At 45.0% G+C, this 14,009-nt stretch overlaps 1 protein-coding gene across 2 annotated transcripts in view; it reads left to right on the top strand.

The window, feature by feature from the left end:
• The window catches only part of LOC138259622 (uncharacterized), an 83,253-nt gene that overhangs the window by 30,170 nt on the left and 39,074 nt on the right, over positions 1 to 14,009 (top strand). For both annotated transcript variants that reach the window (XM_069207473.1, XM_069207472.1), the window contains 2 exons: positions 6,090 to 6,185; positions 9,062 to 9,163. In XM_069207473.1, coding sequence (XP_069063574.1) covers positions 6,090 to 6,185; positions 9,062 to 9,163 — 198 coding nt within the window. The remainder of the gene's footprint in view (positions 1 to 6,089; positions 6,186 to 9,061; positions 9,164 to 14,009) is intronic.

Here is a 14,009-nt window from a genome sequence, read left to right as displayed (position 1 = left end):
TTCAGACAAATAGCGATGATGAAGAGGAACTAACTCCAGAAACTGAGAGTGAAATTACCAACAAAGAGTACCCATTGATTGAGTTTTTCCCCATGTTCACAGTGAAATAGATACATGCAGATTTGCAGGGAACAGTACAGGAAAATATGTGGGATCTGACAGGTAAAGAAGTGGGTCTGATGAAGGGAGTGGAGTCGATTAAGGTTACTCTGAAGCCAAATGTAGTGTTTCTGCAGCTTCCACAATACAGTATGGCACAAGATGTTCTCATGAAAAGTGGCACAGATAATTGGAGATTCCTGAAGAGGGAGTTTTGAAAGAAGTACTGAGCATCCCATGTAATTCACTGATAATGGGTTTGAAGAAACCTTGGGGGAAGGTGCAAATTGTACAGGATTTGAGAAAAGTAAATGACGTGGTGGTCAAGTGTTGCCCCGTGGTGCCAAACCCAGCAGTAATAATGTTCCAAATTCCATATGATGCAGAATGGTTCACAGTGGTTGATTTGTCACAAGCTTTATTTTCTGTGCCTCTTCAGGAGGATAGTCAGTTTCTCTTTAGTTTCAAATTCCTAGACCGAGTCTACAGCTGGTGCAGGCTTCCTCAAGGGTACACAGAGTCACCGTCCTTGAAAAATAATTTGGAGTCGGTGGAATTGCCGTACCAATCGACTCTGCTGCAAAATATTGATGATTGCTTCCAAAACATGGGACAAGTGTAAATATGACTTGTTTGCCCTATTGAACCACTTAGGAAAATGTGGTCATAAAGTGTCACCATTGAAATTGCAGTACTGTCAGAAGACAGTGAAATATCTGGGTCACCAAATTGAGAAAGTGTCAAGGAAAATTTCCAAAGAAAGAATTACAATGATATTGCAGAGAAGTCCTCTGACTTCACAGAGAGATGTCAGGGTGTTTTTGGGAATGGTAGGTTATTGTCGTCAGTGGATTCCAAATTCTGCTGAGATTTCAAAACCATTGCAGCAGCTGACACATAAGGATGTTACTGATCCCATAACATTAGACCAGGACCAGATGAAGACGTTTACCAAGTTGAGAGAGAGTTTGTGCAGAGCTCCAACATTGGGAATGCCTGATTACACAAAGCCATTCACATTGTTTTGTCATGAACGTGATGCTTGTTCTTTGTCTGTCTTGACACAGGTCCATGGAGGTGCTTATTGCCCAGTAGCCTGTTTTTCAGCTACCTTGGACCCAGTTGCAGCAGCCTTACTGGGTTGTTTGCGAGCAGTTGCCGCAGTTGGTCAAAGTCCATTACAGTGTGAGGGAGTAGTGATGGGATATCCCCTGACGGTAATGGTACCTCACTCAGTTGAGATTTTACTGACAAGGCTGAAAACACAGTATTTGACGGGTGCCCGACTGACAAGGTATGAGACGAGCATTTTAGGTGCTCCAAATGTAACACTGAAAAGATGTACAGTACTGAACCCGGCAACATTACTTCCAAGTGAAACTGTGGAAATTGAAAAAGAGGAAGACATTGAACATGATTGTCTTGAGGTAACAGAGTTGTGCACAAAACCAAGACCTGATATCAGAGATACATGATTGGAAGAAAATAACCAAATTGTCTTTGTTGATGGTTCATGTCTCAGAGATGGTACAGGAACACTGAGAGCAGGATATGCTGTGCGCACAATTACAGGTACTTTAGAAGCTTCCTGGCTTCATGGAGTATATTCTGCACAAGTAACAGAATTGATAGCTCTTACTAGGGCGTGCCATGTGTCTGCTAGATTGAGAGTCACTGTCTATACAGATAGTCAATACGGATTTGATTGTTCATGATTTTGCTCAATTGTGAACTCAGAGGGGTTTCCTGACCTCTACTGGTTCATCAGTAAGAAATGGCGAAAAAATAAAAGAGTTGCTGTATGCAATACAATTGCCTGAGGAAATTGCTGTGGTGAAATGCAGTGCAGATCTGGAGTCACAGGACTACGTGTCACTGGGAAATGGATATGCGGATCAAGTCTCAAGGTTTTGCACATTGAACTGTATATCGTTCAAAAACACAAGGGAGTTGATATCTGAAGAAGACCCTACATGTACAAGTTTTGCATTAGAAGTGATTGACACAATGGAAGAATTGAAAACTTTGCAAAGTCATGTCGACAAAGAAGAAAAGTGGTCATGGTTAAAAATGAAGTGTGTCCAGAGACAGGATGAGCTATGGGTATCAGAAGAGGGTCAAATGGTTCTACCAAATAGTTTGCTGTCACAAATGGTGAGATACTATCATGGTCAGGCACACATTGGGAGGGCTGCCATGGTTCGTTTGTTCAAGATTGATTGGTTTAGCCCCAAGTTTAGGCAGGCAGCTGAAGCAGTATGCCATCCCTGCTTTATTTGTCAGCAATTAAATACGGAGAAAGGGACTGTGGTGAATTTAAGCCACATTGGAAGAGCAGGAGGACCATTCAGCAGAATGCAATTGGATTTCATGGAGATGCCTGCATGTGGTGGTTTGAAATACATGTTGGTGATTGTGTGCATTTTTAGTCACTGGATTGAAGCGTACCCCACAAGAAGGAATAATAGTCTCATAGCGAAACTGTTGCTTAGAGAGTTGATACCGTTAGAGTTTAGTTTTTCCGATCTCTTTACAATCAGATAGGGGAATGCACTTCAATAATGAGGTGATTAAACATTTGTGTGCAGCACTAAACACTGAGCAGAAGTTGCATTGTAGTTACTGCCCTGAAGCATCAGGACTAGTGGAACAGATGAATGGTACTTTGAAATCAAGAACTGCCAAGATGTGTGCAGCTACGAATCTGAAATGGCCAGATGCATTGCCTTTGGTGTTGATGTCAATGAGAAATACACCTGACAGTATGACAGGATTGTCGCCCCACAAGATCCTTATGGGTAGAGCAATGAGATTGCCAGCAGTTCCAGTGAATGCACTTGTGAATATTACAGATGATATGGTGTTGGACTACTGCAAGGGTCTGGCTGATGTGGTTTGCTCTTTTTCTCAGCAGGTGGAGGCCACCACACTGCCATCAATTCACGATCCAGGGCACAACCTGAAAGATGGCGACTGGGCCGTTGTTCGAAAACATGTTCGCAAGACATATTGGGAGCCATGTTGAAGAGGGCCTCACCAGGTGATTTTGACCACTACGACAGCTGTGAAGTGTGCAGGAATTGACGCGACTGGATTGACGCGACTCACATAAAGAAAGTGGCATGTCCACTGGATCATAAAGAAGCATTGTTGAGAGCACCAACAGCTGCGAAGCAGGTTGCAGCACCTGAACCTGAAAAGGAGCAAAGAGAGCCTGAAATTGAACAAAAGCTTGTGGAAGATGGATCTATCACCCCTGTAAGAGATGAAGGTGAAGAACTTCAGGAGGGTGCTGGAGAATCAATCTCGATGGATACAGCAGGAGAGCCTAGCACAGCAGGGGTTCTCCCGGAAGCAGACGGTCCTGAGAAACAAACAGGGCAAGTGCCAGACCAAGAAGGGGAGGGAGTTGAGCTAGATCAGAGTCAAAGTGGTCTGACTCCTCCTGAGCCTGCTGCAGGTCCATCAAGAGAAAACACCATAGAGAAAGAAAAAGAGACGAGTCCAATTCTGAAGAGAGTATTGACAGAAGGATTGAGAAAAGGAGGTAATTGGCCTGAATCGCAAGAAGAGAAAAGGAAGAAAGTGGTCATAAATGAAACAATAGAGGAAGAAGTAGATACTATGAGAAAAGAAGAATTGAGTGAAGGAGAGTGGGGATCGAAAGTTGAGGAGGAAGAGAATAGAAAGTCGAAGATGCGCAGGTCCTGAATGGGCATACGCAACTACAAACGAATGACAACACAAGTTTATGTCTTTTTGTTTCGAAAGGGAAATTCCAAGTCAATATTTTGATGTAACCTGAAGGTGATCAAGAAGCTGAATTGTTGAAACAATCTGAAAATATCTTGAGAAAAGAGACTGTTGAAAATAAACGGGTAGAGACATTAATAACCTGATTTGACATTAAAAACCATGTGTGACAAGCTGCTAATCGATTTGACAAAGGGAGAAAGGGGTTCAAGGTGACAGAGGAAAAGACAGCAGATGATGATGATGTTAGGGGAGAGACTGTGAGATCAAAGAGGTGATTCAAGATTCTGTCATTGGGCTCATACTCTTTGTGAGCCTGATGTGATGCTGATCGACTGATGACCTGAAGACGAAGACTGACTGTGTTGCTGATCCATACCGAGGATAGGTAGATATGACAATATGACTGAATTATCTTTTTGTGCCTTTTCTTTCTAGGTACCAACTGCGTTGTCTAAATAGTTTTTTCTTAGCTAAGATGTTTTCTAAATTCTTGTTCTAAATTGTTTTGCATGAAGTTCCACATGCTGATGCTATTTTGAATTAGATAAGGGTTTCCCATCTATGACGATAAATAGGTGACAGAGACAAATGGTTGACGGACTGATTTGCTGAACTTAGGGGGTCATTCTGACCCTGGCGGTAAAATCCGCCAGGGCCAACGACCGCGGGAGCACCGCCAACAGGCTGGCGGTGCTCCCTTGGGCATTCTGACCGCGGCGGTACAGCCGCGGTCAGAAACGGAAAACCGGCGGTGTGCCGCCGGTTTTCCGCTGCCCTGGGGAATCCTCCATGGCGGCGCAGCTTGCTGCGCCGCCATGGGGATTCCGACCGCCATCCTGTTCCTGGTGGTTTTGGCTGCCAGGAAGAGAATGGCGGTATGGGGTTTCGTGGGGCCCCTGGGGGTCCCTGCAGTGCCCATGCCAATGGCATGGGCACTGCAGGGGCCCCCGTAACAGGGCCCCACAAAGATTTTCAGTGTCTGCCATGCAGACACTGAAAATCGCGACGGGTGCAACTGCACCCGTCGCACCCCTTCCACTCCACCGGCTCCATTCGGAGCCGGCATCCTCATGGAAGGGTGTTTCCCGCTGGGCTGGCGGGCAGCCTTCTGGCGGTCGCCCGCCAGCCCAGCGGGAAACCCAGAATACCTGCGGCGGTCTATTGACCGCGCAGCGGTATTCTGGCGGGCCCAGCCAGGCCGGCGGCTACCGCCGCCGGCCGGGGTCAGAATGACCCCCTTAATGTCTCATGTTGACTTATTGCCTTTGATTCAATTGTTGATCTATGCTAATGCTTTAGAATGTACTCTGATGCAAGGTCTGATTAGGTTATGTTTTTTTGCTCCTTCTAATGAATGAATGCGGAATTGTTGAATTTGAATAAAGCTTGAACTAATCTTATGAATTAGTATTGTAACTAATAGGGAATAAAATTATTAAATGTATACTGAGTTCATGACTGAAAGGTCATGGTGTGATGGTTATTAACTGCTGATTGATGACTAGTCAAGTGATATTGTGTATTGATCATTGAGAAACATTGGTCACATCATAGCTAGGATACTCCATGTGAATCGAAAGGTTCCTTGACCTATGCGCGTCCCCTTGTAAGTTTACTTATTAAGAACCGGGTGCGCCAACAATGGTGAGCAGGAAAATCCTGATTACCACCTAGTTCAGCCAGACATTTCCAACCACCTGCTCCAACCTGCTTTACTGTATTACTTCAGAAAATATGTGGAACATTTTCAGGCCTACTCTACTCAGAAAGTACCCTTCGCAATTTCTGCATATTTTGGTGCATATCTTCTGTTTATCAAGTTTAAAGAATGGGTGTTGGGGTTCTTCTTTGATATGTGTCACACCTGTCTTTCCCACCTTATGGCAGGCCATTTTGTTTGAATGCATCCCCAAATGAAGAGCTTGGAACGCATATTGTGAAGGTATTGTATTTTATTCCTTTAATCATTACTGTTGCGGTTGACACATTTGATACCTCCTTCTTTCAAATGTTTCCCTTTTGAAGAGGTCAGTATACTGGGTAGCCCTGTATGTTTGGAAAGAGTGTTTTTTTAACCTCAGGGCTAGAGTGCATTTCACTCCTCTCTATTCCTCTACGCAGTTAGTGTTTCACAGCTTTGCGCTGATAGCTGTACAGCTTTCTTTAAGTGTTGGTTTCTTGACCCTGCCTTATTTACTATGGTGTACTCTCATGCATAGTACTTTCAATTTCAGGCTGTCCGGTTATTACATCTTTATTTTCGCTGAGAATAAAACAGGAGAATGAAAACTGTCTACAAAAGAAGACCGAACCTGAGAGAAAAGTTTCAGGTAAGCTTGTCATATGTGACCAAGTGGTTACTAGATGCGGATGTGGGGGTGAGCGCTCAGCAGTTGGGGGAATTCTGTTTCATTGTTTATAGAACCATGGAAACAACTATGGGAAATTTGCACTGGCATTAGTACTCTAGGCCTATATCAGGTTTCCAAATACATTTGGAACCTGGGAAAGTCTGCGATAGAAGTGGTACCTTGCATCATCTATTTGAATTTGTGTTTGTTTCCATTAACCAGACCCAGCTCTGTTGAGAGAACCTCTAGATTTTGGCAGCAAAATACACAAGGTAATACTTTATACAGTTCACCTCTATCTCAAAATACATCATCATACAGTTCAGACTAATCTGCATAGTGTTTGATAAGGTCAGCACCCAGTTTTCAAAGACTTTCAATCCTTCGTTTCCTGGTAACTTTACTTTTATTACCTCCAGGCTGTCAAAAATGAACGTGCAAACAACCAAGTTGTCTTTTTTCATGGATGGGCATTTAAGGAATTATTAATTCTCATTCTGTAGTTATAGAGCAGTTCTTTGTGAACTGATTCAGCCAACAACAAGTATGTGACTGAGGGGGTCATTCCTACATTGGCGGGCGTCAAGCGGGAACCGCCGAATGACCGCACCGCGGTCAAAAGACCGCGGCGGCCATTCTGGCTTTCCCGCTGGGCCGGCGGGCGACCGCCAGAAGGCCGCCCGCCGGCCCAGCGGGAAACCCCCTTCTACGAGGATGCCGGCTCCGAATGGAGCCGGCGGAGTCGAAGGGGTGCGACGGGTGCAGTGGCACCCGTCGCGATTTTCAGTGTCTGCTTAGCAGACACTGAAAATCTTAGTGGGGCCCCCAGGTGCCCCACGACCCCAGTTACTGCCATCTCACCGCCAGGAACAGGATGGCGGTAAGGGGGTCAGAATCCCCATGGCGGCGCTGCAAGCAGCGCAGCTATGGAGGATTCCCTGGGCCAGGGGTAAACCGGCGGTAAACCGCCGGTTGCCCTTTTCTGACCGCAGCTTTACCGCTGCGGTCAGAATGGCCAAGGAAGCACCGCCAGCCTGTTGGCGGTGCTTCCGTCATTTTAGCCCTGGCGGTCGCCGACCGCCAGGGTTAGAATGACCCCCTGAATGTTTCTGCAGTTCTGAGTTTGACAAATGTCTGGATTCTATTTGGTGATTCTGGTTGATGTTCATAAGGACAGATGCAGCCAAATTGATTGCAGTGTAAACTATGGCTACAAAAGGCATTTCCTACCTGTTAATATTAACGTGAAAAACTATGTGTTAATTTTGGAGCTGCCAAAAAACTTTAATGAAGTGTACCTCTGCTGCTAACTAGTGAGTAAAAAATCAGATTTGTCTTCCACCAGTAAACAGGTGGGCAGTAGCTGAAGAAAATTGCCTACTTCTTGCGAGTCACAAGATGTTTCTGCTCTGGATGCATGAAAGGCTGAGTCTCTAATTCTCAGAAACACTAATCTGTAGGAAGTGTATGTTCTTCTTGCTTCATTTCGCTGGAGTTGTAGTTGATGACCTGCAGAATACACTTCTTTTTTTTTCTTAAGTTTTTATTAAGGAAGAATATAGGACGGTACAAAGTATGCATGAGCATATTTTCAACGTTCCCCTTTACAACAAATAATTTCACAATGAATATATGAGTGTGTACGATATGATGGATATTCTGGGTAGTAGGTGGTAGGATAATGGGTAGGAAAGTGGGGGCTAAATAAGGAAAGAGGGTGGGGGGTAGGGGGAAGAGTAACCATGGGAGAGGGAGGTAGGGGTGAAGAGGGTAGGGTGAAAGAAAAATAAAGCTGGGGGAGGGAGGGTTAAATAGGATTGAGGGAGGGGAGGGGGGCCCTAGAGTCAGTATTTCGGGATTATTAAGTAAATGTTCCGGTTGGTACCTATCTGATGTGGGTTATCGTGTAATATTGTGTAAAATGATGTGCGTGTTTAGACAGAATACACTTCTAATGTCTAAGCTGTCACATTAACTAATTGATATGACTTGATAGCAGAAGACTCAAAACACAGGAGTGGAAGACGTATGTCTATCTGAACCCTAGTCATGTTTTGGAGGCTGCAACCTAATAGAGAATGGACTATTTCCAGGCACACCAAAGCTACAGAGAATATGTAGGGCTGGGATTGAGCTATTCACTTTTATGAAATTTACTAAACAGTCATGAAATGTCCCCCCTTTATTTTATCCATAGTATGGTGACTCAGTTAAGCATACCACTTATGTGACTGACATTCCCTCTCCAATATTCACCCTTCCTTTAGATGCATTGGTCTGAGATGAAATATCTTCTTTGTAATTCTAACCACTTCAGTGTTACTATACTCACTGCAGAAGGATATTTGCCTATTAAATCCTTGTTGAGCTCTCTTCTCCAGCATCATCCGCAGTGCTCTCTCAAAGATATACCTTCATGCTGACTGCTGCTCTTCCACCCTTTGAAGTTAGGGAATTTAAAAATAAATTATTGCCATGTGCCTATATTTCAGTTGGAGATTCAAGGCCTCTGGAGTTTATTTATATATTACTCCAATCCTATTCTGCCAGTCTAAGTGGTTAGCCAACACCAGTAAATCAGCAAATATTTGGAGAAGGACACATGTTTCCTATAAACTGCTGCTCAAACATTTACCTATGGCTAGACCTAGAATCATCAATATAGTGTCTACACATTTTCCTTGTTTTACAGATTTTCTCAGTACAGAAAACAGTGTACCTGGAATGAGAAGCAGAGATAGAAACTAGTTATCTGAAAACTACATTGGTCTTTGAGTAAAATATTATTATTATATATTTATATAAGATTTTTGTGCCAATTAATCAAAAATATGTTACTGTTATTTTCTTTAAAGCCACTTATGTTCCAGTTATTACATCTGTTTTGCCACTAAATCTAAAGATAAATCAAGAAACACGTTTGCAGAAGGAGACCGAGCCTTTGAGAAAAAGCAAAGGTAAGAACATGGAGAATATATTTCACCAGGCATACTTGTTACTTCTCTGTCTGAATGTCTGCTAAACCACTGTATGAGGGTTGCAAAATGTACAAAATACACATTACCCACTCTCTCTCTGGTTCACTATCTCTCTCTCTGCAATTTGATCTAACATTGCCATCAAGGGGGATTCTATTGACATAAACCACAGGGATGGAAGCTGAGTTGTTTGTAAACATCACAAGAACTATGAGATGGCATTATGGAACAATATTACACCTCACTATGTATTTTTTTATAATGCATGTTTCTTTCGGAGTAGTTAGTTGAAAAAACTGTATCCAACTGGGAAATGCTTATCGAAAATAGGGACTACAGTCTTTGGTTATCTGCAGTAAAAAGAAGGGAAAATATTTAATAATGTATGTAAACATGTATATCTTTTGAAAACATTAGGATACATTTGACATTTTCACCCTGGACCAAATGCTGTATGTACTTGAGAGTAGAAGTACTATCCAAATTCCTGGCTGTTTGAAGGGCATTGAGCCATCGAAGCTTGGTGCAACGAAATGTTTCTGTCATTTAGAGTTTTCAATTTAGAATCCTCTTACCTTTCAGGGCATTGTTGGGATGTGTATCTGAGCACTTAATAGTGTACTGCGTTTCAATAAATACCTCTTAAAATTATGCAGAAACTGTCTAATTTTCATTAAGATATTTAATGACAGTAAGTGTTAGATAAAGCCATCATTCTGTAAATAGGTAAAAACTTTGTTGTTACGACAGTCCTTGACTTCTAGAACCATGTGCTTCATCATGACATTGTATGTACCCTTTCCCTATGGAGTTGGTTTCACTTGCATATTTGTATATTTATATGTGATACAAACATAGCATCATTTCTCTGGGGTTGACACAGTGTGAAGATTGTACACTTTGTGGGCAGCAGGGACAGACCTGCAGGGATTGCCATTAGTGGAAGAGTTGCAGCAGGGACAAACATCTTCTCACAAAGCTGGAACTAGCCACATATTCGTATTCAGGAGTTCACGATAGTGCACACTGCAAAACAAATCATTTCTAGGAGCTACATTCTGAAGTTCAGAGACAAACGTCTTCCAAAACTGCCTCTGCATTGTAGCCTTCAGTGAGACTGAATAAATATGCCTCTAAGCTAGAAAGAGAACCGTGATAGGATAGAATGCTCATGGATTTTTAAGAGTAATACTGAACAGTACACTCAGAGTTGCCTTAGAGTTGAGGGCTTGGCTAGTGGCCATGGAAGATGGCTGCATCCTAGGAGAGCTTTCCACCAGCCGCCCTACTATCTCTTGCTCAGCTACCCATAGGAGAGGCAAATGGGAAATCCAGGGGCATAGTAGTGGTTTCTGGACCTCCCTGCTGGGATTGTTGCCCCCTGCAGGTGCCAGGGGCCCTCACTGGTGGCGCTGGAGACTCTGGTTGCTGCAACCTCACAGTAACAAAATGGAGGCGGCAGCCGTGCTGCAGCGCAGATCTGTCTCCATCGGGGGCCCTGGCAGGAAGCACAGAGCAGATTCCACAGAAGATCTAGGCAGGTAAGGTGCAGCACGAAGAGAGGCAGTCAAGGTGCAGCTGATGAGAGCACTGACTACGAGCCGACCTGAGACATGGGGGCTCCCCTGTGCATGCATGGCAGCGATGGTCCCCTAAGGATGGAGCAGGCTGTTGTGGAATTGCTGGGCCCAATCGGAGGGCTCTTGTGAGCCGGCTGGTAGTACCAGTGAGTCTCGTGGGAGGGGAGGCCCGGGCTTCAGGGGATGTGCAGGCAGAATCCTAGAGAGCATTTTGGGCCCTCTGGGCACGCTGGTTGACTTTCTCTGTTTTGCGAATAGGTCCTGGCTACCTGAGGCCTGCTTCGTGCCCCTTTTGAAGCCCCCTCATTACTGGACTGTTGCTGCCCCAAGGGCGGTGAGTTGCTCAGCAGCGGCAGCAGGTGAATGGTGATATCAGAGGCTGCTGGGAGCCCCTGCAGCATGTCACTGCCTACGGGGACCCCTTCTGCTTCAAGCCTGGTGATTGCACAAGGACATCCAAGGGTTCCCCCAGCTGCGAATGGTCTAGCACTGCTCTCCTACCTGGAGTGAGTCGGCAAGGTGGCAATTGCTGTTTTCACCAACACCTATAATGCAGGAGAGGGCCTTCTTGGACTGATCTGTGAGATAACACTGTGGAATTTTCCAGACCATACCGCTCTGCTGTGGTGACACCCATATGCCAGTATAAGCCACCGGGGAAATATCTATTGTGAGCGTGCTGAGATTTGTAAATGCTGTGGTGGAGGGGAGAGAACTTCCAGTGACTATTCAACAAGGACACCGCAGATGATGTTGCACCCTTGCTGGGCTCCACTAAGGAGGCAAAGAAAGAATCCCACCAACCCCTGCTGTGGAAAGTCGACTTACAGCACTTTTGTGAGCTGGGAGCTGATCCGATACCTGGAAGACTCCATCAGCACCGCTCAGGAGAGAGAGCTTGAGCCGTATGGTGCTGCCACATGGGCCACACGGAGCCCGACTTCTCGAGCAGGATTAGAACTCGCAGATGCTGAACGCTTCTGTGCAGCAGGAGTTGGTAAGACTTGAACTGAGCCTGTTAGGCCCTTGGGGACTAGCTGTTAACTGTGCTGCGGCACAGTAGACACTTTTGCCTAAATCCTGAAGATTTAAAGGGGAACTCTAGCGTATGGCCTACTAGTACCATTCCGTGGATACATCCACTAGTGAATAGAGGCATAACCCCAACCACGTAATAAGAAGGAGGGTGAGACAGGTATTACGACTAGTACCGTAAACTCAAGGGGATTGTGTTATTGCTCATAAATGTTGTTATTCCTTTGCATGTGTAGAATTAGAAATAAAATGCTACTTTTTCCTATAAAAGAAGGTATGTATCTGGACATTGATTTATTATTCATATTATTGGCACTTTGAGTTGTAAGTCATGTTCAGTTACCTGATGCTACATTTTAACCTGTCCCCTCCCGAACAATCCTTGACTGCTCGTTCACATCTGCCACTGAGAGTAGATTGCAGAAAGGGTACTTAGCCCAGTTGATCAGGATCCATAGTAAGTCGGGCCCCTTGACATCAGAAGTAAAAGGCCTCAACCATCCTGGTTGGGCCCAGTAACCCCTCTGTGCCCCATGGCCCTCTGAAAGGGGTTCTGACTGTTAACGTGTCTTCAAGCGCTGATATGCGACCTTTCACCTCTGCCACTCTGCCCATCATGTGCAGATCTTGTTGGAGGGTGAGTCTGGATTCTTGAATGGCATGTATTAGTAATGCATTGCTAGCAATGGTTCCCATTGTGGGCGTCTCTGCTGAGGTAGCACCCCCTGCCTGGATCTCCTCTGATTTTCCGCTCTGCAAAAGTGGATTGGCAAACCTATCTAGCTTACTTTGTTTGCGAGCCATCTTGTCTTCTGGCTCTTATTATGATAATAAGACTGCATGTTTATGGCCGCACCACCACTGAGTGTGGGAGACTGAATCAACTCCACACCATCTGGAAGCTGTTGGCCTAACTCCTGGCTTGTCCGCAGTACCTCACCCACCCCAATAAGTGTGGTAATGATTTGTGGGAACCTAAACATGACACTCTGACTCCTCAGGGAAGTCATGGAAACAGATCATACCCCGTTCCCTCTATTACTCAGTGACCCACACATGCCAAATGAGATACAAACTGAATTTCAATATCTTTATAGAAGTGATTGCATCCTAGTACAAAAATCATGGGCTGCGATAATAAGGCAGATGAAGCATAATACAGTGATCATCATAACAATCACCGTAAGGATAATAAAACAACCCCACCATTTTGTATGGTCATAGAAAGTATAGTGATTCCTGCCTAACCTCTAGCTATGGCAGCATAGTGGTAGTAACCCATCTGCTGGTCCCGCTCTAAGGGAAGAACCCCATTCCTGAATTGGACAGCAGGTGTCTGCCTGTTGTCTGGATGGCAATTCTCTCAGGGAGCTGAAGGGGGTACCATCAGGATCGGTAAATCTGGCTGAAGTATTATGTACATCCCAGGACGGGCATGACTGGAATGCCCTCTGCCCTGCTTAGCCTCTGTGTTGTTTATATAATAAACCCTATGCAGTTTGTGAAAGTAGGCCTAATGTCATGATACGTCTAGAGGATAGGTACTGTCTCCTGAGACGACCATCCAAGCTGGCATATCATGTACCGAACGTAACAGCCTTGGAGAAGGCACAGAATGCGTGTTGTGCTAAAGGCTGATAAAAATGTGCAGTATGTACTCTGTATTCCTAGAAGGAGGCAGCTGATTAAAATATAAAGCAATGCAATTAAAACAGGCTCTTCTATATAAATGACAATTAATAAAATGTATGTGTGTGCTTAAAGGTGCAGGCCTTGAAACTAACAAATCCCCGAGTGTCCAGCCCGGCACTAAAGGGCCATTACAACAGTCTTTCCCCATTGCAGTGTCCTCAGGCTGACCAGGCCCGCCTGACCCCTACAAGGAAGTGGCATGAGCAGCCCAGAGTCCCTTTGGCTTAAAGCTCTTACAGCGATCCCTCCATTTGACCAGCACAAGAGTGACAGTGCGCCCCTTGAGCCCTGCTAGGGGACCTCTTCAGGTCAGGATGGGTGGTAAAAGTTCACCACCAGAAACTTTAGAGGGCGCCTCTCCAGCCATTCACAACTCCTTCCTTCACCCCAGGAGTTGTTCTTTCAACAGGACCCTCACCAAGCTGCACCATGTTGGCTCTCACCAGACTCGACAGGCGTATTGCTCCAGCAGTTTCAGCTGGGGGAGGATGCGCTGTCTCCTGGGGTCTTCAAGGCTG

This window comes from Pleurodeles waltl, chromosome 9 (genome assembly GCF_031143425.1).
Source record: "Pleurodeles waltl isolate 20211129_DDA chromosome 9, aPleWal1.hap1.20221129, whole genome shotgun sequence".
Taxonomy (NCBI): Eukaryota; Metazoa; Chordata; class Amphibia; order Caudata; family Salamandridae; genus Pleurodeles; species Pleurodeles waltl.
Note: the sequence above shows the minus strand (reverse complement) of the source record. Positions and strands in the feature narration are given on the sequence as shown.